Raw genomic sequence first — 27,489 nt, 5'->3', positions numbered from 1 at the left:
TTTCCAGTATATGTAACATATACCTTGGAGCATGGTCCTAGTACGTGCTTCCAGGCTTTTTGCTCTCTCCCATGAGCACTTTGGCTGTGACTTTTTTTCTGGTATTAAGCATCCCTTTGTTTTCCCTTGTTAAGTATCTTATTTTGCTGATATTTGTGCACCTCATAACAAACTCAGCAGCATTTCATTACAGACAGACAATTCTTACTGGTTATGCTGCTGCTTGTGGGAATTTGTAGGTGAAAATTAGCAGTAGTGCATCAGAATCTTTTTGTGATTCTTAAACTATAGGAAAACAAAGTTATGTGCTGAAGGTTAGGCACTAGAGCTGTCTGTTCACAGGCTCAGGAAGTGCCCAGAACAGAAGTTCATATTCACACAATAAACAAAAAAGAGCAGATCTTTTCTTCAAACAAAGGAAGAATTTGAAGTAATGCTATGTCCACCTCAAACAAGGAGGAGACCAAGTAAATTAAGATAGCTCATTTAAAAGGCAGATAAACATAGGTAATCTCGATATCATTAAAATAAAGCAGAGCACAGGACTGTGCCATTAAGCCAGTTTTTACAAAACAGTTACAGATGTACATTTTACACGTGAAAATAAAGATTTTTTTTCATTTTCTATTATATTATGTATGTCTTTAATTACTTGATATACCTGCTATAGAGACAGTTAGGAAAAAAGGGTCTAAACATATATAACTCTTACTGTTTTATTTGTATTAGAAATGAAGAGTGTAAAGTGTTAATCATGTATAGCATAAGTCACATAAAATCCAGAGATTTGCATTGTCTTTACTTTCTTATTTTAAGGTAATAACTTTTTAGATTTATTTTTATTACACAAGAAACTATTCTCTATACTAGAAGAACATCAAACTGTGATATTCTTCAATTTAAATTTCTGTGATTCTTCAATTTAAATTTCTTGAACCAGCTCTGTCAAAGGAGAAGAAAACATTCTTCTGCTGTATAATTTAGTGTAACTTTATTTGCAAAAGCTTTTTGTAGCTATTCCTAAGATTAAAATGTTTTGAACTTAATGGGTGGTGAATCTTTGAAGGGATATAATTTAAAATGCCACACCCGACCTTTCCCAATTAATCTGTTCTGTTCTGTAGCTTGGTCAGTGAATATGGTTTAAGCAGTGACACGAAGTTGCAGCAATAGATGCAATTGATAGCCAGACACAGTATTTTTGAGCAGTTACTTAGATGGCGACAGAAGTTTGCTAAAAGAATTCTCAAAAATAAATAAATAAATAAAAGCAGCCAAAGATATTAGCTACTTCACTTTGTACAATCTCCTTACTTTGTACATGTGTAGGTGATCAAATGACAGTGGAGGTGGAGGTTGATTCCAGGCTGTGGCGTGCACCATGACAGTGAGTGAGGACACTAGAGCCCTCCTTGAGAGACACCAAGGGAGAACAGGGTCCACTTTGTCCCTCAAGCTGTCAGGAACAACATAAAGGTCTTTTCTTTTATAGTACATGTAAGGCTTCATGCTGTGATAAATTTAGGGGAATGGAATAGAATGCAAATCCTATACTTGTACTTCTGATGTGGAACTGCCTAAAATAGCTATGAGCTTCAGAAACCAAACAGAATCTGGCAGCTCAAAGGTATTTTTTTTTTAGCTTGAGCAAGGTGAGAGGAGTTTTCAGTGTGTTGTATCAGCATGGCTTCTAGAATGCTTCTAGGGATGAAATAGCTTTTCACTTCATGGCAACTTCTGTCCCTCATGCAGTGGGCATGCTGGATGTGGGCAGCTGTGAGAAGTGGAGGAGAAGACAGCCCTGCAAAGAGTTGCTGGAAACTGGCAAGTCAGTCCTGTCCTTCAGGAGACTGACATGTCATTCAATTTGTGTTACTGCAGACCAGGGGTAAAAATCTACTTCTGACCAGCAGAAATTATTGCTAAATATTTAAGAATACACCACTGTTACTGCACTCTTTGCTAGCAAAAAAAGCTTCAAAAATATTTTTTAAGTTAAAATTTAGTCTCAGTTTGGTTTAAGAGCAAATAAAATCTGTAGCTTTCAGATCTAGAAGGACAGTTTCCTAAAGTGGTGCTCCTGAAGAGCAAATTGTATGTCCTAGTGCAATGCAGATTTTCATTTAATGTTTAGGTTACTCATTGTTTTCTACAGTTGCTTTCTCTCAAACTTGCATTTCAAGGTTCCATTTTGTGTACTGTTGTTTCCTTTCTGTGCTTGAACCCAACCTATTATGTTCCTTTTGTTCTTTTGTGCCTGCATAAGCGTGCAGGGGTGGAAATGGTTTATTAGCAATACCAGGACTCCGTGTATTTTTTGGTGTTGTCTGACCTTGTGTGACAAACTCATGCACTTACTGTTCCTAAAGGGCTATGGAAAAATTCTGCTAAAATCAAATATAGTATTTCCAAGGTAATGGGGTAGACAAAAGTTTGCTGCACCTCAATTGTCTCAGTGTTTGCTTTCTTACCTGTAGGAGTACACACAGAATTTTGATGCTGTTTTAGAGTCTTTCTTTGAAACTATGAAATGATGAAGCTATGAAATCCTCTTGAGAAGTTTGTACACTTGCATGAAACAAACTTTCAGAAAGTAATACAGACATTCTAGTGTTGCAGTCTTCATGACTGAGCCTCCTTTATACTAGAAACCAGGCTCTGTGGGATGGATTTATGTCCAGGTACTTGTCCACTTTTGTAACACAAAAATCTTAAGTGACATAAGCATTTCTGTGAAGAAGACCATGATATTCCACTCACACTGTGATGTAAATCTCCTTGTGAGTTGCCTTTGGAAAATACAGAACTAGCCTATTGGCTGAGGTTTATGCCGTCAGTTCAGAAAGCCTGCATTTACAAGTATGACTTGTTCTCTGCAAATGTGAATATACATTCTGTTCACTAGTCAAGACTGTTAAGGAATCTCTTTCTCTCTCTCTCTCTCTGTTCTGTTTGATTTTATTCAGGAGCTCTGACTCTGAAGAAGCATTTGAGACCCCAGAGTCCACTACACCAGTAAAGGCTCCACCTTCACCTCCACAACCACCTCCCGAAGCAGCAGCAGCTGTTGTTGCAGATGTAGCAGAACAAGAAATAAGACCCCAGCTGCCCTCGGAAGACACAGGTAATGAGCACATAAGGAGTGGGACTGGCTGCTGAAGAAGATTGAGCTAAAGGGAGGTATCTGTGTTAGCACAGACAAGGAATGGATGCTAATAAAATGTTTCCTAGAAGATTAGTTTCGGGGTGCTGGGCATTATCCATGCACAGAGGAAAACCCTTGACTCCTTCTGGAGTAAAGCATTAGGGAATCAGTGCATGATACTTGAGAAATAATAACAGAAAACTAGAAAAACTTTTTTATTTCTTGATTAATAGAACTTGATTCCCTTCTCCCAGTATTTTAGGAGCTTTACAGAGTCAGATGGCTAGAGGAAGGAGGTATGAGATATGGATACTTTGGTTAGCATCATTAACAGTGACAATTAATAAAATATTGTTTTCAAAGGTACTGAAATCCAAAATAGAAGGTGAACAAAAGTCTCTTAGAGGGCCAACAGAAATATTATTATTAGCTCCATGATATGATATAGGAGTAACACAGTACTGTGTGTGAATGTGTGTATAATACACATATATAAAAATTGGAACATACTGACAAAGTAACCTTTGAAAAGGGAATATTGTATTTAAAAAAAAGTACTGTTTGCTCTACAAATTGAGTAATGGAATATGGCAGAATAGAAAGTGCTGTGTTAGCAAGGAGCCTGAAGTAAGTTGTCAGATGACAACTCTACAGTTGAAGATGAAATTCCCCGTCATAGAATCATAGAGAATCATACAATCAGTAAGGTTGGAAGGGACCTCTGGAAATCATCTAGTCCAACCTCCCTGCTCAGCAGGGTCACCCAGAGCGTGTTAGACAGGGTTGCATCCAGGCGAGCCTTGAAGATCTCCAGAGAAGGAGACTCCACAACCTCTCTGGGCAACCTGCCCCAGTGCTCCGTCACTCTCACAGGGAAGAAATTCCCCCTCACGCTCAGGCAGAACTTCCTGTGCTTCAATTTCTGCCCATTGCCGCTTGTCCTGTCACACGGGACAACTGAAAAGAGTTTGTCCCCGTCCCCTTGACACCCTCCCTTCAGGTACTCGTACACATTGATAAGATCCCACATCAACCTCTCTTCCCCAGGCTGAAGAGGCCCAGCTCTTGCAGCCGTTCCTCGTAGGGCAGATGCTGCAGACCTCTGATCATTTTCGTAGCCTTACAAAGCTGGACTCTGTCCAGTAGCTCCATAGTACTTGAGATGAGGCCTCACCAGGGCTGAGTAGAGGGGCAGGATCACATGCCTGGACCTGCTGGCAACAGTCTTCCTAAGGCAGCCCAAGAGACCATTGGCCTTCCTGGCCACAAGGGCACATTGCTGGCTCATGGTCAACTTGTCATCCTCCAGCACTCCCAGGTCCTTCTCTGCAGAGCTGCTCTGCAAAAGGTCAGCCCCCAGCTTGTACTGGTGCCTTATTTCCCTTCAGAGAGGCAAGACAGCTTGATCACCTAGCTGAATTCCATAAAGGTTATTTTATAATCAGCAAACTAAAATTCATTTCATTTAGAAGGATGTATAGCATTGCTATGCAATGATTTAAAGCTTCCACTCTAGAAGTGACTGTGTTTATCAGTGGATGAGGCAAAATCCATGAGTGCTGAATAGATTGTAAAGGCCTTGAGTCACTTGAAGCATTTCTGGGATGCATTAAGGAACACTCTTTGCAATCATTATTTATGATATGGCTTTATAAGAAGTTAAAAAGATGTCTGACAAACTGATTCCACAAAATAAAAATGAAGTGAAAGAAATATGACATTTTTTCGTTTCTGCTGTTACAGATCCCTCTTCGTTGTAGCAAACAATGTTCCTCAACTTCTTTTCTATTTTTTGGTCTTAATTTCTGTGATTATAAAATAATTCAAGTGCTGAGAGAACAAAAGAATGGATTGAAGTGTGTTTTTAATTACTGCATTAGATTATCTTCAAACGTTTTATTACGCATATGCTTCTCTGTCACATGTGATTCTTTTCTCTAAATATCCCGAATCTCCCCCTCCTTTCTTTCAGATACTTCTGAAGAAAGAGAGGAAAGTGAATGCATCTATTAATAAACAGTTTGAACTGTACTATATTAAAGGCCATTTGATATATTTGTTCTGCAGAGATTAAAACATTTCCTTTGCAGATAAAATTGGTCCTTGGGAGGCAACTTACTGCAGAATAATAAAGCTATGTTCAGCATTCCAAAATTACGCAAAATGCAGGTTAATTTTTTGAGGAAAGGAAGATGTGTAATGCAGAAAGTTCTCAAATGTTGGAGGGCAACACAAGCATTTATCTGTTTCTGAAATCTTTTAGAAGATCTTGGTGTTTATAAGACTATAACTTAGGTGTTTACAAGCTTCTTCAGAAATGTGAACATTTAAACATTTTGCACTTTAAAAACCACTTGAGTAACAGTCATAGTTAACTTATTTCATAGGTTGTGCATACAAAGAAAAGGAATCCCTTGCTTGGGAGCCACTGAAGCAAAATTCTTCATTAGACTAAAACCTCAAATAAACAGATTTTAATAAAAGAGGAATAAGGAATATGGGGAACTGGAGAGCCTGGAACACAGTGGGAGAAAGCAACATCCAGTCAGGTGTTCTAGTTTGCCAGCCACATGACTCTGTCTTCTGAATGAGGTTGGTCATGGACCATGCGTTGGGTAGAAGAAGGAAGCATAGTTAAGTGTTTTAAGGATTATTTCATCTATGACTGATAATAACTACTTGTACAGACAGTTGCAGTTATGCTGCCTGATATCATTAGCGCAACAACCGGACCCCGCTGGTGGAAAGCCAAAAGGAGAGTTTTTAATTAGCTTGATTTCATGCTAGCTTAATAAATATGATGAAAGTGAAATATAGTGAAATTCATCCTGGGTTTTTGCCAGCTCCTGGTGGTATAAAACCTGCTGCATGGCTCCCATCCATCAGCAGCAAACTGTTGTTCCTGAGCAGAACAGGGAAGTCAGGACAAGGAGAAGCCCTCTGTCAGGGGAAGAGTCTGGAAGAATAGAGGAGTAATGGAAGCTCCTCTAAATCTGACAAAGTGTCGCTAATGAGCCCTTCCATTCCTCCAGTAATATTTTGTTTGCTGTGTAGAACATGGGTTATACTGTTGAGGCATATGACTTCAGGGATGCTTTGTGTTTTAAAATTTTGCTAGTATTTTAAATTGTTGTTTGAGGTGCTTTTCTGAAAGCCACGTGCTTTACACATGCACTACTCAATGCTTGCTGATCCTGTTCAGGTGGAATGAATGCAGAGGAGATTGCAAATCACCAGCCTGTCTCATCAACTCCTTGTAGCAGCATCCTCTTCTCCTTTGCTCCAAGCATTCGAGCACCAGAAAATTCACCAAGCCAAGGCAGGCTCCCAAATTCCCTGTTTCTGGCCAGGAATGCTTGCTTCAGCAGAGGTTATTTTTCCTCCCCTCCCTGCTTTCCCAACTGATTGATTATATCAAGTTATATACACAGAGGAGCTGTAAGGATTGTAGTGCCTTCTATGTGTTACAGCCCACTGGTCAAACATGAGAGACCTGTATTTGATTCCTTCCTGAAGTCAGGCTTACCAGTAGAGATATGATGACCCAGACAAAAACAAACTGAGTTTTTAGCATGGAGAACATTCTTCTTCCTTGTTTTATCTTGTGAAGCCTGATACAGATAAAAATTAAAATAGACTTTATGTCCAGCATTTTCTCTTAGAATGAATGGCAAAAGTATTTTTATCAAAATTTAAAAGATAGTGCTACTAGTTGATTTTATTATTTAGAACACTTTTCATAACAAGCAGGAACTTGAAATAAAGTAACTGTGTTTCAAAATATGTGATGTTAGATGATTCCAATTCCTATATGCTATAAGACAAGTGTACTTGTCATTAATACTGTACTGAGATTCATTATAATGGATTGTGTGTGTGTGTGTCTGTCATACTTACCTTTCAATGGTATTTTTGGTTTATTGTTCTCTAGAAACATTAGCTTCTTTTGCATTTCCTTTATTAGCTCTGGTTAAGTTTTGTTTCTAAGCCTTTCAATATAGTGTTCCTTATTGTTTACAAGTCACCAGTGTTAAGGCCTTTTATTTTCAGCCTTTTGTTTTTTCCCCTTATTTTAGTGTTATGTCAACAAAGGTTTTTTTTTTTTTAAAAAGGGCAAAAAAAGCTGTCTTATAGAGTGCGGCTCAACCATAAGATGTCATAATTTAAAGGGAAAAATATGTTAAAATAAGTAGAAGTGCTTTGTATATTTTAACTCATGAATATATTTTCATTATTCATAAAGAAATAACCAAGATTTAGGTTCAGTAATCTAGTACCTGGTGCTGATGTTTCATTTTCTTACCCCTGAAAATATCTTTAGAACAAATCTGGAGTTATCCTCAAATTTTTTGAAAATATTTATTTTGTGAATGCATATCAGAAAAGTGCACTATTTGCACTCTGGTACAGGATGCCCCAAGATGCTGCATCCTCAGTCCCTCGCAGCATGGGTACCTTAGTGTTCGGAGAGGAAGGAATGTAGGTACAGAAGAAACACTGCAGGTGAGGAAGAGAAAAGCCAAAAGTAATATTATATCAAAATGAAATAGATTCTGCTTTGGTTACATCTATAGCTTCTTATGCAAGTATTGCTGATAGCTTTCTGCATTTCTTTCCTAAGGCTGTGAGGACTCAAATATGAGCCGTAATACTCTTCCTGATCTAAACCTATGAATGTCTCCTATCCTTTCATATTTGATATAAAGCAGCAGTGATCTTAAAGTCATAAAAATTTTGATTTGCTCATCAGTGGACAATTCAGACCACATGCATGAGATTTGTTACTGTTCAGACTAGTTTTTGTTGTGGGTTTTTGTTTTTTAAAGAAGGCTGAGTTGAGTGAGGTGTTTGTATACCTCAGTGCTGTTGCAGGATATTAAAGCTTTTTTGTCATGATCAGAACTGCTATCCAAATCTAGATGATTTATAATGTACAACAAAAACTGGAGTTAACATCTCTGTAATTACCCAGAAAAATAAATGATGATAGAAGTCTGATCTTTTTTATTTTTTTTTTATTTTTTTTTTTCCCTTCATATTGATCCAGACAAACTTCACCTAAAATCACAGAATTTTCATTGAGGAAGGAGCAGAATTTGGACCTTGGCTTTAATGAAAGAAATGGGAGTTTTTTCAGGGATCACCTGCTCTTTATGACAACGTAACTGTCCCTGCTGTAACTCATGAATCAGTTGTCCATGGAATGCTTTATAGTATCTACCTGGGGGCATTTGCTACTAGTATAATTTATTGTGGCCTGTCCATATATTGTTATGGGCCAATGCAAGGCATAACCCCTATGTAAAATCTCTTTCTAGGGACTCTTCCCAGAGCACATTTTGCCTTAATTTACAAAGATATGTTCCTTTGTGTTTGAACTACATTTTAATAAAATACTGTAATTAATAATACTGCTTTGCTTAATTCTACAACGTAAAATGATAAATTGCATGGCTGTCTGAATAGGCTTTTAATGCTAGGAAAGAATGGTTTTAAAATCTCTTTGTACTAGTAAAGCTGTGTTGTTTTGCAGTAGGGGATACCATTCAGGTTCTCCTCTGCTGCCTTTCTACTGTTAGTAGTATGGAGTCAATTCTGATGTAATGCCGGAAGAGTACAATAGCAGCATTTCATTTCTATCAAAAGCCATATTTTCTCATACAATTTCACATATTGTTTCGTAAAAAAGAAATAGAAATGTCGCTGTAGTGAGTCAGGCTGCCCTCTGCAGAAATCTCTACTATAAGGAGAGGATTTGGTTAGGAGGAAGTTATGAAATGAGCAATTAAAAAAGATTAAAGTGCTTCATTATATGTGGAACACACAGAATTTGAATACTGTTTTAATTTGTATAGCTGGGAAACTTTGTACGTTCTCTGCTTCTGTGATGTGTTCATAACCCCAGCTCTATCACTTCTGTGTCTTTGAGACTCTAAGTCCTGCAGGGCATTAACCTTTTAACGTACATGTTGCACTGACTATGAACAAGGGAGCCTCAATCCTACTGAGGCCTTTGGCACATGCCATAATGAAAACAAGAAATAGTTTTCTGAAGACTTCTTGTTCAGATCCCCCTTTTATTTCATGCTGACCTAGATTGGTACTTTGCTGTGTATTAGAGATACGCCAGTGTTTATTTTAATGTATTCCATCAAGTGTCTTCCATTCCCTTTTGGTGTAATAGGTTACTTCCCTTAGCAGAAGTCTGAAAGTGTCTGTGCCTGTGAAATGAACACCAGCGCAGCTAGCAAACCAGGTCTATTTAGTAACCATTCAGCCGGACTGAAACCAAACACAATCCTGTGGAGATTAAGGAGAAAAATATACTGTCTTGAAGTACTTGCAACTTTTTAGTATTATTTTACAAGAAAAGCATAGTAAAACATTATTTTAAACCTATGTAACTGAGTAAATTTTACAGTCTTAAAAGAGAATTTGTGTAACTGTCGTTTCCTAGAAAATCTCTGAAAGTACTTGATGCCACTCTAAGATACTTTTGGGGGGAATTGGGTACTTTTGTCTTCAAAGATTTCAATTTTTTATGTTCATAAATAAAAATAATTCTTGCAATCTCTATGCAGACTTATAACTTCCTAAGAAACAAAAATCCCCTATTTTTCTGTTCTTAATCCATTCATAGCTTCTGACTAAAATTAATTATTAATTGTCTGTGCTGCCTTGATGGAAAACATTAATGAATGTAACTGGGCAAAATGGAAATTAATTTGCAAAACATGTCAAAATTGAAATGAAGATGATGTGTATAAATTTCACCGAGTTAGTTTAAGGATGAGCAAAGCATTCATTTTTGATTTGATCGTGTTTTTCTCTATAATTGTGTAAAACAGAGATTGACAGCATGAAAAATTCAAAATTGCTTCAAGAGGAAATATTGCAGCATTTTGCTGCTCTGCTTATCCAGGAATGCTCAGCTGCTAGGTACAGGCCAGCTAGCCTACAACAGTTTGGATTGTGTGTGTAGAACTGGGGGGATTTTCTAGCGCTCTGATACCCTGATTGGGACACATAAGAGTGATGAAGATGACTGACCGTTAATGTTCGCGTACATGGCAGTATAGTGACAGCGGGGACATACCAGATTTGGGGTTTGTGAAACATTTGGTAATGAACTTGAACATATTGAAAGGCAGAAATGACCACCATCATAATTTTTTCCTAGCTATATGTTTTGGTTTGGTTTGGCTTTTATTTTACCTTTTAGATATATATTGTATATTTTTCTGCTTAGTCCAATGTAGTTATATCCTAAGTAGAGAGGCTTTGTAAACCCTTTTAGGATTCTATTCAATAAGCAAATCTTTAATTACAAAGAAAAGGCTTTTGACTGAAAAGTTTTTGCCTATAATTCTGTGTATAAAATTCTGTTTTCATCATTGAATTAAAACTACATTTTGAGAAATGTTTTAAATTATCTATAGTTTCTAGTATTATTTCTTATAGACGACTTGCAATTGAGAATATTCGTACAGTTGTCTAATTGACTAATTTTCTTGTCTTTACTGTAATTTATTTCGTATGAAATTCTCAGTGATTCTTGGCAAAAATTTGGAATTATGAGGTCAAAGTGGAATGTTTCGACTGTTTGGGGCAGAAGAAGGATCAGCATTGATGGGCTATGGAGAGGAAGTCACATTCCATAGCTTTTTCCTCTGGTAAAAATAGCACATGAGAAGCAAAACTAACGGATCAACAACATGTAGTTGCTGAAGCCGCAGCCAATTCACAGGAAATTTACTGCAGAAGAGCTTTGACATAATTCAGTGAACTCTGTGATAGTATACAATGTGAGCGATAAAGTGCTTGACCGTCAAATTTTCTTATACTTGGCATATGTTATAGTTATATCCATGTCTGTCCTCTAAATTGTTTCTCACTTAGTTAAGCTATAGAGGCTTTTACAAGTGCATGTGTTGTATTTTCATGAAATTTGCCTTGAATCTGTTTGTGGAAAGAACAGAACTGATTCTCCTCCCCCCTCTTCCCCTCCTTCAGTCTAGACTCTGTATTGCAAATGTTACTTCAGTTAGTATGTGCTTTAATCATTTCTTGGTCCATTTGTATGATTCAAACCTTTTGCTTTATTTTTTGTTTATATTAAGATTATAGTAAAGCTTAACTAAGCTCTGATTTTTAAAATGTTTATAATTCACCAGGTATTCTGTTTGTTCCCACAGGATTATGTTCAGATACTGTATCCATAACTGATGTGTCACACAGTGAATCAATTGAAGAAAGCCCTTTCCGTCCCCCTTCCCATTCTTTTTCCACTGTCTTCGATGAGGACAAGCCAATAGCCAGCAGCGGAACTTACAACTTGGACTTTGATAACATTGAGTTGGTTGATTCTTTCCATGCCTTAGGACCGAGCTCTCCAGAAACTAAGAATCGTGACCCCAAAGCGAATGTACGAAGAAAGTCTACCGATTCTGTCCCGGTTTCCAAATCTACATTATCTCGGTCTCTTAGCTTGCAAGCTAGTGATTTTGATGGAGTTTCTTACCTTGGCAATAATGAGACACTAACACCGGCAGCAGATGTATACAGTACTGGTTCAAGTAGCGCTTCTAGTACCCTTAAGCGAACAAAGAAACCCAGACCAGCTTCCTTAAAAAAGAAGCAGTCAGCAAAAAAACCTGTAGAAGCTCCATCAGTGAAGGAAACACCACAAGAACCGTCTGACATTAGCGAAGCAGGTTCTGCCCCAGGTGAGGAAAAAGCAGTATCTGAAACAAATGTTGACACAGTGAAATCTGAATGTACTGAACCTTCTAAAATCTCTGCTGAGAAACAGGAGGCCCCAGCTGTGCCTGAAGGATCCCACCCTTTTGATCCAGACAGTTTTGAAGGGATTAGTGCATTTAGCACCAGAGGCAGCAAAGTACAAAACTCGCCCCCTGCCAATAAGAAAACACTACCTCTTACAACGGCACCAGAGGCTGTGGAGGTGACTCCACCTGACACTGGAGGACAAGAAGACCCTCCAGTCAAAGGCCCTGCAGTGAGGCTCGAATTTGATTATTCTGAAGAAAAGAGTGCCAGTGAAGACCAGCAGGAGAGCACTCCTCCTCCCAAAAAAGTAGGTAAAAAGCCTGGTGCCAAAATGCCGCTACGGAGGCCAAAGACTAAAAAGTCGGTGGAAAAGCTTGAAAATGCTCCAACTACACCAACCCAGTCACCTGCTGATCCAAACGACATCCCTATCACAAAAGGCTCTTACACTTTTGATATTGACAAGTGGGATGATCCCAATTTTAACCCATTCTCTTCTAGTACAAAAATGCAAGAATCTCCCAAACTGCCTCAACAAACCTACAGTTTTGAGCCAGACATGTGCGAGGACTCTATTGACCCTTTCAAGTCGTCTTCTAAGATAGCCAGCTCACCTTCTAAATCTCCAGCCTCTTTTGAGATACCAGCCAGTGCCAATGAAACAAATGGAACGGAAGGAGAAAATTTAAATAAACCTGCAAAAAAGAAGAAGACGCCACTAAAGACGTAAGTTAAAGAGCACAGATGTTTCTGGATTAGGAGCACATCCCTATAATTATAGCAGTTTTCTATTTGAATAGAGATAGGAACATGCTATTGAGTGTTATTAACTCTACAGCTGGACTCTGTACATGCCTTCCCTCAAACTATTACCTTAATAGCTTGATGTTTCCAGGACAAATGAGTAACCAGAGAGACGTCAAGCCAGGTTAGGCCACTGGACTAGCTAGCAGTAGGCTTTTTAAAGTTTTGGGGTGCAAATGGCTTTGAATGGGGTCAAGATTGAGTCACATCAACTTTGTGCCAAACATTTTGTGACCTCATCTTGGGTGTTTGATACTGCCTGAGCTGATAGAAATATTCACACACATAAAGATTGCTATATGACTTACAGTTTTTTAAGGTGGAGCATGGAGCAGAAAGGCAAAGACAAATCTGCCCTTGAATCCAGTGGGAAGATAGTTTTACTCAGTGATCTACAGTACTTAGAACTAAGAAAATAAACTGAAACAGAAAATCTTAGTATTCCACAAAGTGAAATAATGATTTAATTTTTTTTTTTAATATAAAACTATTCCTTTAAAACAGCTTCCTTTCTGTGAAACATTGTGCAAATCTCCTAAGGGTAGAAATCTCCTAAGATGCTATATGTTAAGCAAATATCCAATATTTAGATAAATTTGACAAACTGCAGGATAAATTTTCTAGCTGCTATATTTAGATATTTGGTAATTAAACTCAATGATTAGTTGTATTCATTCCATAGTTAACTTGCTGGTGTACATATTCTGCAATCCTACCCTTTCAGACATAGGATTTTTTTTTGAGTTAGTAATCAGCAATCCCATTTATCTGAAATCTATCTTCTGTGTTTCTGTAAGAAAATACCTTTCTATGTGTTCCCATGTTTAAATGTGGTAGCTAACTAACAAAATTGTGACTAAAAAATGACAAAAACCTGGCAATTTGAAGATAAGTTACTGCAAAGCAGTGCAAAAAATGACCTTCCTTATGGAGTGAGAGATTGTTCAGCTGTTTTCTGAGTAATCTGCTATCCTCCAGGCTTCTAATTCAAGTCCCTTGACAGATTTGAAGTAGTTTGTGTCCCTTTTCTTTAGGTTATTTTTTGAGGGAAGAGCTTTGTTTTTTCTGATGGTGCTTTCTTTTGAGCTGTGCATGAAGTTTTGGGCAAATTCAGGAAGAAAATAAAATACATGCTAAGCTGAGACATTTTTCTGAGCCTGTAGTCCAAACTTGTTTGGTCCAAACCCAGAAGACTAGAAGTCTGACTGAAAGAGGGGGATGATTTGGACTTCACCTGTGAAGACTAGAGGGAGAAGGGAAAATTTTAATATCAGAAACTGACGTCTGACATTTACAGCCAGCAGGAGTCTCCTTGTGTCTTCCAGTGGCTGCATTGGCATTGATAGACTTTATATAAGCCAACTGGGTCTGTCCATCAGCTGTGAATATTGGGATCAATTGCAAAGTTGTTAATTTGAGGCAGCATGAATTTACAAAGGGTTAAGTTTGTAAAACCATCCCTTTGCTTGGAAAAATCTGTAACAGGAAGGCCCTATCCTACAGCCTCAGAGTTCACTGTTGGTCTCTATCATGCTGAAGAAGTTAAAACATTCTGGAGCAGGACTTACAATTTGTTGTATCATGGGATTTAGAGGAATTCTCTGCCCTCGCTTGGGACTGCTTTCACTATGTTTCATATTATGTTTCATATCTCCTTGCTGCAGCCCCGTAACATACTTCTGTAAGTGGTTTCTTATGAAGAAGAGAATCTGCATATTAATAGGAGTTGCTGCCTGGAGCCATAATACTTTTTCTAAGAAAATTAGTCCTAGGCTTGTTGGGGGATACTGTAGGAAGATGTGGCTGTATTTGCATCTCTTTGTCTCTAGTCTCTCCTCTCCCCAGAAAGGGCTGCTGGTGTGCTTTTGCCGTGGGGTCCAGTGCTGGAGAACTCCTGCCTGGAGGGAGACAGCCTGGAGGGCCTTCCTGGGCAGTGCTCCTTGGATGGGACAGGGAGGGAAAAGCCCGTGCAAAATACTTCAGCTCTGACAGGCAGAAAAGAGAGTGTCAGAAATAGGAACTGATGCTGAGATATTTCAGGACTTCTAAAAGCCTAATTAATGGATAATTTTGCAAAGCCAGAGGTTTCTTTTGACACAGAAATAAAACTCTGTATGTAAATGAGTTCTTCAGGGGGAAATTGGACAGTGATTTCTGTGTTAGACCTATGGGAGGTGAAGGAGCCAGGTGTGAGCTCTAGCCACTGCTAGGATTGTACTAGCTGGTGTCTGTGCCATAAATAAGTCTTACACATGTTAAATTGACTTCTGTATGAAAATGATTTTAGAATGAATGTCAGTTTGGCAGTAGTTACTCTCTGGTCCTGTGCCTAAATGCCAAACTGTTCTGCAATAGATCTTTTTGCTCAGATGATACTGAATCTGATGATTCCTCAATACCTGCTATTAAAAAAAAAAAAAAAAAAAAAAAAAAAAGAAAAGAAAAGCTTGTATAGACGTTGTGCTCCACATTGTTAGATGATTGAAGGCTATGTTTAGAAATGGAAGATGTCAGCTTTCAAGAGCATCCTGCATGAAGAGAGAGAAGCTGAAGATGCCAGGCTTGCAAATGGATGAGAACTTTTCTAAGCCTCAGTTACTTGGCAAGATTTACCTCTGTTTTTTAAGGGCAATCAATTTGGTCTGTCAGAACACAGACTCAGATTTCACCAAGAGCCAAAATGTATGAAAATTTAAAGAAATGTTGTTTTCTTTCTGACTTAGGTAAATAATTTGAAACACACTGTCAAGTAGGTCTTTCTGTGCTATTATAACAGATCAGCAAACAAAAAAAAGGCTTGTATAACTACTTTTTCCTTAAGCTGCCACTCAAGAACACTTTCTGTATCCCATATAACAAATGCTATGTTTTGAAAAAAAAAGCAGGTGACTACCATCAAATAAGGCAAGCACATTTAGTATGGTCATAGGAATTTAACTCAAGAGTTCTCAGCTTTGAAAGATGTGTTTTGTAAGATGAAGCATGTCAAAAGTGTAACACTGGATTTGAAAGCATGAGAGGATTTAAGAATGATTTTTTTCTTCCTCTTCATCTATTCCACAACAAAAAGTAGAGATTAAGATTATTCAGGTAGAAAGTATGTATGATTAGATTACTATAACACATTAACAGAGTATCTGTAGGTTTATCTTTTTTGTCAGTTCCTTCTGTCTGTCTCTCTTTTCTTTGTCTTCTTTGTCTTAGGATGGTAGAAGATGTGATGTCTGTATGTTCTCTGTTGTAAGTAATTCTAAGCTAACAATTCAAGTTTCTTCTTTGATTTATGGGCTTTTTAATTTTACTTATTTATTTTACAGCATGATCTATTATTCTTCAGCATGAAGCTTTTATGTTAGCTACATCATTTTACTAGCACATGTGAAAAAGTGCCTCAATTTGAAAGTATATAGATTTCATATCCTTCAGCTAATAACATGAAAGTTTTATTTCTCTTCTTAATTTAAATGATAGAATAGAACATTGCAGAAATGTTTTTCTTTCTTAAAGGAATATGTTACCCTAATTATTTCTGAAATCATAACTAGATAATTAGCAGCATCGAACATACTAATATTCAACTGTCGAATTTATTTTCCCCTATAGACAAATTGTATTGATTTACTCTCTACCAATTGAAACACTTCATTATAATTTTTAGTGTTTATCCTGCTATTCATTGATCATCAGGAAGAGCTGATGGGCAGTAATTTCTGCCATTGCCCATCCCTTCAAACATTAAATCTTTATCAAGATTCAATGTGAAATTTTTTTTGCTTCTTCTAGTTAATAGCAAAAACGTGTTTGATTAATGTCATTATGCATTAGATACTTGGTTTATTTCCCGGTTAGGAAATATTTTTAACTGATAGTGAACAAATGTAAGGCAACATTCATAGCTGTACACCTACACATGATGTATATTCTTCATTCTATTTGCTTGATTTAAACTTGTGGGTTTTGAAGGGCTACAGTGTCTTTTTTCCCAGTTTGCGTTGCGAGCTATTAGGGGAACCAGAAGCAGAACTGCCATGTTTGTTGCTACGTTCATTGTCAGGCGAGGGGTTTCTGTTGTGCATGCATGTAAAGATAGAACGTAGTTCATCCAAAGCATACTAATTTCCTGTTTAATCTTAACGATTTATGTGGTTCTTGCCACTTAATTCCCAGGTTTAGCACAGTTTTCATTCTCAGCTGATTCTTGTAAAGATGTGTTTTGGACCTTATATTCAGATGGGAAACTGAAGAACACAGAAGCTAAATAATTTCTTTAAGGCCACTGAGGATGTCTGTGGTGGAGCAGGGATTTGGTTTACCCTCGCTGTGAAATAATAGCACTATTCTATAAATATGGTAGCATGAAAAAACCTTTTCAGTGAATCTACAAATATGGCAGTCCTGCTTTCCTCAGCTTTGGGGAGTCGAGGCCTGTTCAAAATGCATGACAAGAGTATGTACCTACAGCATGTTTTTCCATGGTGCCACTGCCAAATAGATGGGAATTTAAAGCAGAAGGGCTTATAGTGGTTGCATTTTCTGTAGCTGTCACTTGTTAAGTGTAAAATGACCTGATTCTCTCTGGTATTACCATATTAACTGTTTTAATTTTGTTTTTAGTGATACATTTAGGGTGAAAAAATCACCAAAAAGATCCCCACTATCTGATCCTCCTTCTCAGGTAAAGTATTGCATTATTTTGATGCCTGTAATTTGTGGTCTTGTTAGGGGTAAATAAGAAAGTTCATATATGTTATTGTATAATTCTACTTCCTACAATAAAAAAAGTTAGTAAATAATATTAGCGTATTGGTATCCCAGGTATAGTGCACTGGGTTGTAATCATTAAAATTTTGATCTCTGAAAGCATGTATTCAGTGTCTATTAGAACTTGTATTTTCTCTGGGAATTACAACTAGGCTATTAGTGCATATGCTTTGGAAAGACCCAAATTACAATAGAAAGGCAATATGAATAAATATCTTCAATTTAATTATTATTCTGAAAAATTAAACTGACTATTCACCCTGAAATTTTTAGATTAGGAAATAATAAACAAAGCGCATACAGTTAGTAAGTTGGAAAGAAAATAAAGTAAGTGGGCTGATCTACCAGGGAAGTGTATTTGGATGATTTTACTCCTTGTTGCAAACCTGGCAGGTGGTTGTCTTTGGAAGAAGAGTTAACAAAAGCTCTTCTGTGTGTAAATGCCTAACTGCTTGGATGTGGCGCAATTCTTTTCATGCTGTTGTTCAGCTTCACGCTGGCCAACCTACCCTTTTATTTATGCTGATGGACAGCGAATAAGTGTCTTGAGAAAGAATTCATGACCTCAGAGATCTATGAAAGCTTGCTACTGTGAAAGAAGTCTAAAAAGTCAGTTTTGCTAGCCAAAGACTTCAGCTATGGATGTGTGCCACTTATGTCAAGTGCCTAACAGATTTAAATGACTGGATTTTCTTTCTTCCTTGTTATCAGGGCAGCTTTGCACTATAAATATTTATCATCAAAGAGTTTAGTTATACTAGGAAAAGTCACCACAATCAAATTCTAAATGCTTTCAATGTGAAGTGCTTTCTCTTTTTCTTTCAGTACTTTTTACAGGACTGCAGTAAAGAGTATGGAATTAAAAAGATAACTAGGATCAGGCAGAAGAATTCAAAAACCTGACTATTCATCTTGTTAATTAAAGATAATAGAATTATAGTAGACCCTTGTTTTTATGCAGGATCCCACTCCGCTGCCTACTCCAGAAACACCTCCCATCATATCCACCGTGGTTCACGCAACAGATGAGGAGAAACTGGCATCTTCAGTGACCAGCCAGAAATGGACGTGCATGACTGTGGACCTGAACACAGATAAACAGGATTACCCACAACCCTCTGATCTGTCTACATTTGTTAATGAGACTAAATTCAGCTCTCCTACAGAGGGTATGCTTTATAAGTGACTGGATCCAGCTAATGTTTTCTTTATTGACAAAGAATTTTCAGTTTGTTCTAGGATATTGGCATGTGCTTTGCTGAATGTGGACTATAGTGTTTTGGGAGAGCAAGATACCTAAAAAGGATACTCCTTGACCAGTCTGGGGAAACTAAAACAACAATCTTGGGAAACCAAACTTGGCAATTACACAGCTCTGAAAGCTGAAGATGTGACCCAAGTAGTCTCATCTTGAGTTTTCAACAAAGAATAGAGAGGAAGCTTAAAGGAAAATGAAAGGGGCTTTCAGAGAAGATTGTCTCTTGCTTCCTTTGCATGCTTAATTATGGAGGTACTGTATTCTTCAGTACATGCTACCTGTTCTCACTGTGCCTTCATGGGAGACTGTGGGCTGATTCTGCTCTTGGTTAATGGTCTTAAATGCAAAGCCACCCTACTACAGATTTTGTCTAAGCCTGTTTCTTTAACTTGAGTGGGAGAAAATAAAATATCATACTGAAGGTCTCAGGTTAAAACCCTGGTCCCTTGGTTAAAACTTCTGCTCAAAGTATATGTGTTACGTAAAGATCCTCAACATACCATCTCCCTTTCACACTTGTAGAATCCAGATTTCTTCATGCATAAAAAATGTCCAGGATGTCTCCTGAATCATTCATGTACCACATAAAGTCATCTTCTGTATCTGCTTATTATATGTCTACTTACTAAGATTTTTCCTCTAATACCTTCCTGTAACTAGTTGCAATCTGAAGCTCAAAATTTGAAATTTTTATTGGCAGAACTCTTGTTTCAGGTCTGTGAAATGTGGAAGAGACGGAATATAGCCACTTGAATGTTTTTTTGTGGCCCTCATTGGGTTTAATGGAAGAAATAGTGCTTTGAGACATCTACTCTAAGGACATATTTTCAGCTTTGTGGATGGGAGGATTGTATGCATTTAACTTGGCTTTAAATCTTTTCTTCTCAATTGGGCTTTTTTCCCCCCTCGCCTTTTGATCCATATTCAGACTACTTCTAAAGCTATGTTATACCATTTTAGACCAGATCTCCAAGGATTTTTTCCCTGATAAAGAACTGCACAGGTTTTTAGGCCAGATGTGTTTGACATTAAAACATGAATAACACTGATCTTAATGGGACTGTACATGTTCATATGCACATGCCAGGCTGCAGAGCCTGGGCTGTTTGGAAATCTGAGTCTCCCATTTAAATAAGTATTTATGTCTGGATAATCCATTCGATTTTATTTGTCAAATAATAATTTGGTTCCATTTTAAACAACAGGTTCACCTCAGGTTCATTATAAAGAAAAAAAAGTAATTTTTTGAAAATATTCAGGAAAATGGAAATTATGTGGAAGGAAATGGAACAAAGGAGTAGTGAGAGATACTCTAAGGCAATCATTTGAGCTATCAGACTGGTAGAAGAAAGTGAGCAAAGCTCCTAATTAAATGCTAATTGTCTTGTCTCCTGTGTGCTGGATGGTATATTCAGAGTTTCAGATTACATGCTAATTACAATCAACAATGCTTTGCTTTTCAGATCTCTTAAAAATAATATATATATTTTTCCCTTGACAATTCAGTTTCTGCTGCTTTGAGAAATTTTTGAGAAATTCCGGGGCTATTTCTCAATGTAGTTATTTTTACCCCTCCCAGACACTGGTGATACTGTAAGCCTGGTGATACTGTAACCTAACACTGCTTTTGTACAGATACAGCCAAGCTAGTGAGTTAGCCAGTACATCCAGCTCTCATCTGTTGCATGCTCTGCTTATAAGTGTTGCGATTTTCTTGTTTCACAGACGATAAATAAGCTGTAATTATTAGCAGAAAATTCTGATGTAGTCTTGCAGCAATTTGTAGGAGGAGGTGGAGGACATCGCTTAGTAAGTCTATTGTAGGCATTTATAAAAGATAATTATCTTACATCACAGAATGTACTGGGCATTTGTAGATATTAGAATGTACAGAAAAAAAGTGGAGCCTAAGATTTTGTATGGGAGATGATGTTGTATGGGAGGTACCTTGTAGAGGAGTTGGTGTTGCTGGAAACCTCAGAGACTACTTGAGACAAAACAAATAGTCTTTAACTAGATGTGTTATTCTTTTTGTTTCTAGTTGAAGTATTTCCATCTGTGTTCTGCACTTCTAAATCAGTAAAGTTAAATACATGTTGTCCCAAAAGTCAATTTGGATTGCCATTGCAGGGCCGCTACCAGCAGTGCAGGCAGATGCAAAATAATTGCCATCTGTGCCAGCAGAGGACAGTGGAAGTACGTCTCCTGTCTGTGAGGTGTGTTTGTATGCTCACTCACAGGTTGCTTTCTAGGTTTATAAAGCTGCCCAATAAAAATTCTGTGATGCAAGTGACTGGGCTATATTTGAAGAGAAATGAAATACAGAAAGTTGCAAAACACTGGAAATTGCTCTCTGATACTTCGTAATTTCTCCTGCAGTACTGTACCCAGAAGGCAATTTTCATCTCTTCGTTTTGGTTTATTTTTGCTTTCGCCAGGAAGAAGCACATGCCTTATACCAGGAGGTTGTCCATCCTACCTGGATTACTATTACTGCTAAAAACATATGGTGCCAGGCATTCAAACCGGTGGAGCCTGCTATTATAGCAATCTCTTTAATTAATTTTTTTATTAGTATCTCCCAAATGTAAGAGATAATGTGAGATTGTAGCTGTTTCTCTTCAGTGGCTATCTTACATAATACATAGACTTGGAATTATACTGCCTGTCTACTGCAGTGATTTTTTTTATTATACATATTCTAAGCTTTGTAAATTCACATTGCGACCTCCAAAACTTTTTTTTTAAACAAAAAGAAGTTAAAAATTTTCTTTAGAGTTGATTCATTTTTAAAGACTATATATTTCAATCACAAATACCATCTTCCTGATCCAAGCCCTGCTTTTCTAAAACTGCCCAAGTCTAGCAGGGTTTTTGCACATATTTTTATCCTAATGTAAATGCAAGTGTGCCATTTATTAGAACTTATCTATAATAGAAATTAAATGTGTAACTTAGCGAATTAAATTCATGGTAACTCAATAAAATACATCATTGGGAAAAATATATATATATTTTTAATTTTTAAATAGAGGCACAATTCAGCAAAGCCTTTACTCTTACATGGGTGCAGTAGGGTATACTCTCCTTATCATTTTGCTGTATTTTATCTGTGTCTTTTCCTATATCAGCTCAATACTGGTGACAATGGATTGGGAAGAAATGCTGGTTATTCCATCTAGAGTAATTGAGAGATTAGAAGTAGAATAGCAGTAGGGATTTACATTTTTGTTAGGCTTTAGATTTAGGGGTTTTTTGTAAATCTTCCTGCCTTAAGCTTTTCTTCTTCTTTTTTTTTTTTTTTTTTTTTTTTTTTAATCATAGTAGTCATTCTTAATTAAGATCTGCATGATATACCTTAAGAAACAGAAAGTATTTGATTACTCATCAGCTTGCAAAATCTTTTGGTTTACATTAACGGAAGCCAGGATCAATGTTACAAACATTGAAAAATGTTTTCTGTGATAGGATAACATGATAGAGGAAAGTTTCAAAGTGCTCTGAAACATTGTTAATATTCTGGGTTCTAAGACAGAATCTTGGGCAGAGCAAATTGGTAAAGCTGGAATTTTTCAGGCAAACGAATTTGCCCAAAATGTATCATACGTTCATGGTTGAAAAATCAATGCACAGTACAGCTTGTGCTGTCTCTCTGTATATTCTATTTTTAATGTCTCATATAAAAACTTAAGAATGGAGGTGACCCTTGTAAATGAGATGAGATCTCATTTACTTATGCAAAATCATTTCATGGCACATATTTAATGGCTTTTCTTTTCTGTTGCAGAATTGGAATATGGCAACTCATATGAAATAGAATATATGGAGAAGATAGGCTCCTCTGTGCCTGTAAGTTCCCACTTCCATTTCCATTCATTTCCATTCTGTGGTCATAATGCTGTCTTGATAACGCCATGAGCCTCACTACTCCTTAAATTAATTACAGTGTGCCTGTAGGAGATTTGTAAACTCAGTTCTTTTAAATTGGCATAACTGGAATAAATTGCATGTGCTTTTTTGTCCTAAATCCTGTACAGTTTGTTCCATTTTATTATTTTATTTTTAAACTAGGATCATAGTAATTCTTTTTGGAGATTAAAACCAGGTCACTATTCCCAGCACTGCAGAGTTCAGAGCTGTCTATAGCAGCTACTGAAGGTTTTTCTTTTTTTCTTTTTCTTTTCTTTTTTTTTTTTTTGGGGGGGGGAGGGGAGGGTGAAACTTATGGGAAAATGATGGAGAGAGTCCAGAGAGAACACAGATTTTATGTAAAATATGGACTATAGTACTGTACGTTATCAGTGGTTTGCCTGACCTATTTATTTAATGAATTTGACAGCTTTATTAGATCTAATGTGTGTGCATCTGCACTGGCAGTTAGGAAAATTAAGCATGTATGTGAGGTGCCCAAATTGATAAGAATAAAGCTCGTATTAATGAGTATTTTGGCAATACTAAGTCAACAGATGCCTCCTGCCTGGCAGGATCAGAAGTTTGATTAACTCCAAAGTGGGAGAGGAATGATCATTTACGAAGAGTGACCTGTTTCGCTTCTGTCCTTTAATTGTTTATTCCTCAAAGAAATCATCTCAGTATCATTTAGCGAAGACTCTGTTACTGTGCTATATTTTTAGCTGTTTGTCAAATCTTTGGCTCACTTGAGGCGATGAGTTAGCTTTAATGGAGAATGGTTGAGTTGGTTAATGAGTCTTTCCTTTGCTGTTGCCAGCAGGATGATAGCACCCTGAAGAAACAATCTTTATACTTAATGTTTGATGCACAGCAAGAGAGCCCAGTCAAGTCACCTCCTGTCAGACTGTCTGATTCTACAACGCCATGTTCAGGGTATGTCACTGCAAACAAATTCAGCAGTGAAAGGATGCCGGAGAAATGGGTTACCATAATAGTGTATACGCAGGCAATTCTTCATTTCACTGCTTCTGCTTTTGCCAATTTTTTTGTTTGAAAATAGATTCACATCTGTGTTCACATATGATAGAGAATACAAGGAAGAAAGGAAATAAGAGATACAGAAATTGTATAATGGGGGGGGGGCAGAAATAAGAACATATATTTCTCCTTTATATTCTTACTAAATATAGTCACAGTGGCAACTGTTTCACTACACTGAGGCTTCCTAGTTAAGTTTCTTTCTCAGATACTGAGGTCATTTTCATTTCAGTCTGGAAATCTAATTGCAACTCTTCATGTAGCCTTTCCAAGCTATATTTTCTGAACAATGAATCTAGTTCTTAAAAGCAGGATGTGTGGGTATGTATGTACTTAAAAAAAAAAAAAAAAGAAAAAGAAAAAAGTGCTTGTTAAGGACATCTGTTCTCAGTAAAAGTTGTTTCTTGGGGAGAAATTTAAGTCACAATGCCAATGGGGTAAAAAGACAAACCAGAAATATTTAAGGCATATGCATGTCCTTTCTGATGGAAGTGGGTGTATTTTAATGGCTCCTGTGTGTGTGGTTTTGAAAGGATATTTCAAAAGTGTTATGAGATATAATGATTTAAAGTTGAGTTGTAATAATTTATATGTATAAACACATGAATATTTTGGAGAGGACTTGCTTAGTGGTAAGCAGAATGTTAGTATAATGGCCTTGTGCTCCACTCTGAAAGTATGTATACAATCCTTCCCCAGGTCAAGTTTTGAAGACCCTGAAGCCCAGCAATCCTCTGGAATGAAAATACAACATCCAGCTTCCCGAGTGCTAGCTGCCAGTCAAGAGGCACACTTACAGTCACCTGACAAATCAAAGCAGAAAGATCTAGAGCCCATGACTCTAGGAACAGTTTCAGAGACCATTGAAATAGTAAGTAATTTATGATAAGTGTTTGGGACTCGTTGACCTGTAGAAAATTCTCATGTCATGCAAGAGACAGCACAATTAGAGCTTGTAAACAGAGTAAAAACACAGTGTGGTGCTTAAAGGTCTTAGTAGGACAGGATCCAAATGAGGGAGACAGTTTGAGAGAGCACTGATGGAATTCAGAAGAAATTTTTGAATTCTTGCCATAGCTTAAAATATTGTGATCACCTGCTCCAAGTAGATACTCTGAGGGGATTTTTCTTAAAAAGGATTTTTTATGCTGTGATTTTTGTAAAATTCACTTCTTTTTTGATCATTAGAACTCCGTCCAGCTTTCAATTAAATCACCCTTTTTAATGGCTTCTCTGGATTGGATTTGAATTAGTGGCCAGCACTTCCTTACTTCCAGCCTGTACTGCATACATATGTCAGAGCATTGATTCTCAAATTCATGTGGATTCCCTGAAGGCTATCACTTTTCCAGGCAAACTTGTTTCACAAATGCCTGCACAACTAAACATGCTTAGCTGTATGACAAAATATGATTTACTAAAGAGTCAAAATGAGAAAAAACTCACTTTAATATGATGGTTAATTACGTATCTTTTTGTTGTTTAATGATGCTGTTGATGTATCGCAAAGCATTTTTACTAGCCTGAAGACTTTTCTCACCAGCTGGAGCCTTGGGTACTGAAATCCCAGAGGTGATGTTTTTAACATTCTAATTCTGGTCACCTTCATGTTATGTGTTTATCCTGATCTTGTTATCATAGTGTACATAACTGAATTTACCCGCTATAAAGAGCAAGAGACTTTACAGAGGCTACAAGAAGAGTCTTGCTAAGGTTCTTCTCGCTTCGGGTGGTATTCAGAGCTTTTGGGCTGCCTTAGAGATACCTGATCTGAGCATCAGATATTGTTTGAATATAACTCACAGTGTTAGTCTGAAAACTGTTGTAGAAGTATCAAGAATGGCATGTGAACTGTGATTTGAGAACCGTTGCTTTGGAGGTCTTACTCCACTATCTCTTACTTCGTGTTCCTATCTTGCAAAATTTACTCTGCTTTTAAATTAGGAATAATTATTCTTTATGTCTCTTACACCTGTCAATCATTTGTCTTTGAAAAGGAATCTTCAATTCGTTGTCAAATTACTCGGAATCAATGATTTGCAGACAGATGTCACTTAGGCCTTAACTGCTTGGGCAATCTCTGTTACTTACTCTGTATCCTCTTTACGCTTCAGACATCTCCTGAAGACTCCTTTGTCTCTGCTGATGCTCTCCTCAATAGGATATCTAAGAAAACCTCAATATGTGATCAGCCTGAATATCTAGATCCTGACTTAGCAGAAAAGAACCCTCCAGTATTTGCTCAGAAACTTCAGGTTTGTAGCAGAAATGTAAATGTCAGTTTTCCTTTCTTTCTTTCTTTCTTTCATTCTTTTTCCACACAGGTAGAGAGTATTTTACCCTGTCTGAAAAGGATGACAGGATGGGGAAGGGGGGTGGAGAAGCAAAATAATAATTTCGTTCTTTCCAAAGTAATTTTAGCCTTTTAGGAACTTGAGGGACACAGAGATTTTAATTTAATTATTATCATACATAAATTTAAACATAAGGCAGTTTCAGCTATCCAATACCATGGATGTGTACGTTTTGTAAAACTCTTTATAAAGCAAAATCTTTTAAGCTTGAACACAGGACCTAGTGTAGAGGATTGCCTTGACACCTGGCCTTAGTACTTCGGTATGCACATAGTGATTTCCAGAGTTCTAGGCCCTAATTCTGCTCTCTGAAGTTAAACCAATACTAGGTCTCGGTTAAATGAAAATTATGCCGAGTTTTTCTGCTAAATTATCTAATGTAGAATTGGCGTGACTTCTAGAAAAGTGAAATCTTCCATAGAGCAAACTTGTGTGTCAGGACATATTTTCTATAATATTCATACTCAGATTTCACAATGCCAGGATAAGGTTGAAATGAGAGCAGCAGCTGGCATAAATTCACATAAAGTAAAAATGAAATGAGAGAAAACGTGACAAACAACTTTAACTTAGGAAAACATTTATTTTGCCCAAAGAGTTGTTAGTCCCTAGTGAAAATTGTTTGTCTATATACCTTCCTCAAAACCAACCAAAACCTGGGGTTTTGTATGGATGTTCTCATCATGAAAAGAACATGAGATGTGTGTGTGTCATCCAGGAATTATCACAATGTATTAAAATCTAGCCTTCCTTTTTGGAATGTGTTAAACATTTTCAGTATGTTCTTAATATGTATTTTTTTTTTTTTTTTGTGTGAATTGCTTATAACCAAACACTTGACAGGAGGAGTTAGAGTTTGCCGCAATGAGGATAGAAGCGCTGAAGTTAGCCAGGCAGATTACACTGTCTTCCTTCTGCTCCTTAGATGCCGAGGTATCTGTTTTATGCCTGCTGTATGTGTGTGCGCACAGATTAAGAAACAGAGTGCTGCTTTTTCTTTAACAATAAGGTAACTAAGCCTCTCTGAGTGCAGTTTGAAGCTGTGTGCACCTGAAGTGTCTATGACACCAAAGCGCATGCTGAAAGCAGTAGTGCTCACAAAAAAGCTGTCACCTGCTCTGCCCATGGAGTACTGCTACGTTCATACTCACAAAAGGCAGGTTCGAAAGCAAGACCAGGCATATATCTACTACAGGAGGCAGTCAAATTCTGCAGTTACATGGCCATTCAGTTTTTATTTACAGCAAGACGTGTCCTGAAATTTTTTATGGAACAACAGGTAGCAAACATACTTCTTACAAAGATGATAGAGATTTTGGCCAATGGGGCATTTTGCCTGGTCATTTGAGGTTGAAATCAGACCTCTTGATACTCAAAGTTAAGAAGTGACAAGTTCAGTCGCCACCCTGCTTCAGGCTTCTGAAGAA

General features: G+C 37.3%; 1 protein-coding gene across 7 annotated transcripts in view; it reads left to right on the top strand.

Annotated features, from left to right (window-relative positions):
* Positions 1-27,489, top strand: part of TACC2 (transforming acidic coiled-coil containing protein 2) — a 150,917-nt gene that overhangs the window by 100,375 nt on the left and 23,053 nt on the right. For 3 of the 7 annotated variants that reach the window (XR_009959016.1, XM_062580688.1, XM_062580693.1), the window contains 9 exons: positions 2,967-3,124; positions 11,341-12,661; positions 17,354-17,414; positions 18,462-18,669; positions 22,546-22,607; positions 23,488-23,603; positions 24,408-24,579; positions 25,823-25,963; positions 26,906-26,995. Coding sequence is in view for 6 of the 7 variants with exons in the window: in XM_062580688.1 (XP_062436672.1) it covers positions 2,967-3,124; positions 11,341-12,661; positions 17,354-17,414; positions 18,462-18,669; positions 22,546-22,607; positions 23,488-23,603; positions 24,408-24,579; positions 25,823-25,963; positions 26,906-26,995 (2,329 nt within the window). In the remaining variant the exon portion in view is untranslated. The remainder of the gene's footprint in view (positions 1-2,966; positions 3,125-11,340; positions 12,662-17,353; positions 17,415-18,461; positions 18,670-22,545; positions 22,608-23,487; positions 23,604-24,407; positions 24,580-25,822; positions 25,964-26,905; positions 26,996-27,489) is intronic. The other 4 variants (XM_062580689.1, XM_062580690.1, XM_062580691.1 and 1 more) reach the window with 4 other exon arrangements.

Source organism: Rhea pennata, chromosome 7 (genome assembly GCF_028389875.1).
Source record: "Rhea pennata isolate bPtePen1 chromosome 7, bPtePen1.pri, whole genome shotgun sequence".
Lineage (NCBI taxonomy): Eukaryota > Metazoa > Chordata > Aves > Rheiformes > Rheidae > Rhea > Rhea pennata.
This window is presented reverse-complemented; position numbering and strand designations above follow the sequence as displayed.